At 47.5% G+C, this 4,354-nt stretch overlaps 2 protein-coding genes across 4 annotated transcripts in view; one reads left to right on the plus strand and one right to left on the minus strand.

Moving 5' to 3' along the window:
* Nucleotides 1-4,354, plus strand: part of KLHDC1 (kelch domain containing 1) — an 84,194-nt gene that overhangs the window by 15,691 nt on the left and 64,149 nt on the right. The gene's annotated exons all lie outside the window — the stretch shown is intronic.
* Nucleotides 1-4,354, minus strand: part of POLE2 (DNA polymerase epsilon 2, accessory subunit) — a 35,389-nt gene that overhangs the window by 10,980 nt on the left and 20,055 nt on the right. For all 3 annotated transcript variants that reach the window (XM_025210022.1, XM_006028593.3, XM_025210021.1), the window contains one exon: nt 3,412-3,584. In XM_025210022.1, the coding sequence (XP_025065807.1) occupies nt 3,412-3,584 (173 nt within the window). The remainder of the gene's footprint in view (nt 1-3,411; nt 3,585-4,354) is intronic.

Consider the following 4,354-nt stretch of genomic DNA (forward strand, 5'->3'; position numbering starts at 1 on the left):
TCTCATCGCCTCCTCCCCCCCCCCCCCCCCCCCAAAGTCATTGCCCTGTTCACCCCACCCTAGTTATGCCATTGACTCAATATAACAACTTCACTGATTAGAGTCCCTTTATCACGTGCAATCTGAAGTTTATTCACTTCACTTCAAGGTTGCTATCAATATTTGTCAAAAGAATGAATTGGTTTTCACAACTTCCGATGACAGATGAGTTTGGTGACTGGTTTCCAATTTTCCATAAGTGAAGAGTTATTTTCCACCTTTGAGTGATGGCTCCTTTTTTATACCTTCAACTACTTGTATTCCATCCAATACAGAAAGTATACCTTGTTCCAAAACACTTTTGGAATGAAGCGAGGCAATTCACAGATCTCTCAAGCATTTACCATCCAAGCATTGTAAACATTACTAACGTGACGATGCTGATTGACAGTGGATGTCTTGAGAACAAAATCATAACATATTTTTATGGGTAATGTGGCAATGTGGGTATCCCCACTAGCCACAGCTAGCCCCCCCCCCACTTGCCTTTGGGCATGCTGCCGGCCTATCTCGCCCGCCACACCTTGTTGCAATAATAATATGTTAAATAAGGTGGGAGAGGCTGCTCATTACTGCACCCCAATATTCGGAGTTGTCCGTGGCTCCGTACCTCCCCTACACCATGGCCCAAGCCTCGCAGATGGCATCCAGATGTTATTAGTCACACCAGCCTCACACTAGGCTCCAGAATCCCCCTGGCAGGAACCTCCTCTGATTCCTCCACTCAGGCAGACTACGCCACCTTCATTCAGGCTGCTGAGCTCCCTGTAGCTGGCTCCCCTCTCGGGTGTGGTCCCCCATCGGGACCCTTGGCCACCCAGGCCCTGGCCTCACCTCCAAGACCAGGCGGGGCCCCAGGCCCACAACTCTGGGTGCCCCTCGTGGTGGGCACCTGGCCCTTTTGACCTTCTTGGTCCTGGCCCCAGCACTGACCAGTCGAGGGGACACTCTACTTCCGACCTCACTAGCCCCACACTCTCTCTGGGACCCCCTTCCTGGATGTGGGGCGATGGGGTGACTCCCACCACGACTGGTGCTCCAGGGTCTCACAGGGGACTCTCACTGCCCCCCCAGAGCAGCAAGTCATGGTGCTACCCTGAGATCTTACACAACACCCCCTCTACTCAGGGTCTCAGGGCTTCCCTCCTCAGGTGGGCTCAGGTGGCCATAGCCATGCCTGACCCCCTTCTACCTCCGATGTCCTGACCCAAAGGTGGGAGCTGGGGTTGAGGCGCCCCGATCCACCTTTCAACAGGGTGGTCACTGGTGTGATAGCCAGAACCAGAGGGATTAATAAGCAATAATATGTGCTTCTTGGAGGCATTTGGTATTTTGCCTAAATAGGTAATATCAGTTAATATAAGCTTGCAAGTTTGTAAACTGCAAATGTAACTTGTCTGTCATAAGTTTAACCAAACTGATAAATTAACTGTTCATGGAACTGACTGGGGCCCAGAGGCAAAGCTATCGCTGTGAGATTAGCTGGCCTAACGGTTTTTTGCTCAGGGTTCAGCCTTAGCGATAAAAACTGGATCTAACTGCTAGGCACACCCAAACACATTCCAGGAAAGCATATCCCAAGAAAGCATATTCAACTGAAGCCTAAAAGGGGTTGGGATTTAGGAGGAGCGATGTCAGTTTCAAACCTAAAGGTACTGCATCATAATTTGCTTATCGGATAAACCTGAGTCTGGGTAGTAACCTTTTATGATAATTTTAACACCTTTCAATCCCATAGGGTAACAGCTATAGGGCAATACTGTGAGTGGCCCTGAGGCCAACAGATTAACATAAGACTAGGTATAAAAAACACATGCATCAGGTAACCAGCAGGAAGGAGGGAACAGAACGGTCATTTCTGTCCCACGCCCGGACCCCAGACTCCCGGTGTGAGTGAGGGTCGGAACCTGGGCAAGGGACCTTCCCCGGTAAGCCCTCTGACAGCGTCGATCGTCAGGGACGCCTGACTTGGCTGGAATCACTTGGCGCACACCTGGCATTGAGGGACTATCGATAAATTGCCAACCCATGTCTGTCTATCTGTTGTTTTGAACAGCCCAGTGTGGCTAATACCCTCGCAGTGCCCAGTTGGCCTGCGACAGATTGATCTATCTATCTGTCTATCTATCCGTTATTATTATTTTACTATTAGCTCTTTTATACTGCCTTATCTGCTTATCGCATTTATCTTTCTGTTAACTGTTGTGTGTGTGTAAGCTATAATAAATTTGCCTTTATTCCACTCCCAACTTTTGCCTCCTCGATCTGAAACTAAATCAAACAGCCCAGTTGGCCCGTGATAAAACTAATACACTCACAGTGCCCAGCTGGCCTGTGACAACTGGCCTTGCATTTCCTGGGGGCTCCTGCGCCACTAAGAGCCCCACCAGGCCACCCACTACCAGCAGGGTGCAGTTTGAGGTCATGCCCAGGGCCAGGAGCCTCCTGACCAACCCCTACAGCTCCTGCCCTTACCTCCAGTTGGTACCTGCAGCCAGGCAATGTTGTGACCTGGCCTTCCACCAGCAAAATGCCCTGTTTATATGGGAAACCCTGGATCTAAAATGGCTGCCCTCATCAGGCACCTGCCAGCTGCTGTCTTCAGGCCCTTGAACTGGCAGGCACAAACAGTGCCTTGACACAGGTAAAACCAGCCAAAGTTCAGAAGGGAGTTTTGGATTCTAACAAAGTATAGAATCAGAAAACGAGGGTTGGAAGAGATCTCAGGAAGTCATCTAGTTCAGTGGTTCTCAACCTTTTTGTACCAGGAGCCATTTGTAAATATCCATGGCCAGTCGTGTGCTAACATAACACTATTGCCACACTATGCAAAATGGATATAATTCAAAACAATACAGGTATGAAGTGACACATGGAGAGGTTTGCGAACTCAAAACTTTTTGCAAAAATGCAACATTTTCAAACCTGTTAGAGAGTGATCCAAATAAGAAGGATAATACCAGCTGTGAAATGCAGTAGCAGCCTCTTAGAGCAGTGGTTCCCAGACTGTTCAGTCACACGTTCATGATGATGACAGCGAGACCTCTAAAAGCAGACAGTCAGTAACTACGTGGCCACAGGACTGTCATTGCTTTGTTTGCACCTGAAAGCTTGCAATTAAATACTTTTTTCTGCAAAAATCAAGCTGGTCTAATAAAAGATATCACCTCTGCCACAAGTCCTGATTGCTTTTCTTAGAATCTGTTTAAAAATACCAGATTGGTTTTAGTAATACACCTTTAAATAAAAATACTAGCACTTCTTGGCAAAAGAGCATGTTTAAACTGCTCGGGCACCAAGCTATATCAAGCCAATTGGGTTAAACCTCCTTAAAATTAAGAACCACATAAAAAGACAGAATATTGCACCTACCTGAAAACATAGTGTGAAGCTTTTCTAACACTTCTGCTTGGTCCAGCCAAACATCAGAAACAAAGACAAACATAGCATCTACATTTTCATCTTCTAGTTGTTTCAGTTTTGCAGATGCTTTTACTGAAGTCGAGCAAGGCCCTCCAAAAAAGTTTATGTTCCCATAATATGACCTACATAATAAAAGCATTTTTGTCATTTTTGAGCTAACCCCATTTTCTTCCTAAATCACTCCCATTTCTGTGACTCACATTCCCCATCACTATAAACTTTTGCTATATAAATAACGCTAATTAGAAAATGAACTTTTGTGCTGCATGTGCGCACAAATGTAGAAAGAGGACCATCAAGTTTTGCCTTGTCAGCCTTTATTACACTGTTATCAATGGCCCTGACATGCTTCATATTCATCCCTTTTCCCATTCCCTTGCAGTAGTTATCCAAACTCCAACCCCAAAGGGCTTAGATCAGTGACGCCAACATTTTGGCCCTGAGGGCCAGTGCTCAGTCTGTCTGCAAGTCAAATCCAGCTAGCGGACTAGCTCTGGTGTGCAGGATGGGGCAAGGTATGTTGGGGCCAAGCCAGCTGCATAGAGGGCAGTGGGCAGCACAAACCTGATCTAGCCACACAGGGGGAGGGAGTGGGGCTCAGTCCAAACCCAGCTGCAGGGGGGTGGGAGCAGAGAAGGGGATGTGGTCAGGCCCCAAGTGGGCTTTGTGTGTTTGGGGTGGGAGGAACCTTAAAAATTTGACAGTGTGGGGAGGAGAGGAAGTATTAATTGCTGCTGCTCCCCCACTGCCAGATTTCCTGACTTGTGGGGAGCCCCACAGGCTAGACTGGCCCACAGGCCAGGGCTTGAGCATCATTGTATAGTACTTAGATCATCATCAGTACTATAACACAAGTGGCCCTATCCAAACTCCATTCCACTGGCCACTGAAA

The sequence above is a fragment of the Alligator sinensis genome, unplaced genomic scaffold, assembly GCF_000455745.1.
Source record: "Alligator sinensis unplaced genomic scaffold, ASM45574v1 scaffold564_1, whole genome shotgun sequence".
Lineage (NCBI taxonomy): Eukaryota > Metazoa > Chordata > Crocodylia > Alligatoridae > Alligator > Alligator sinensis.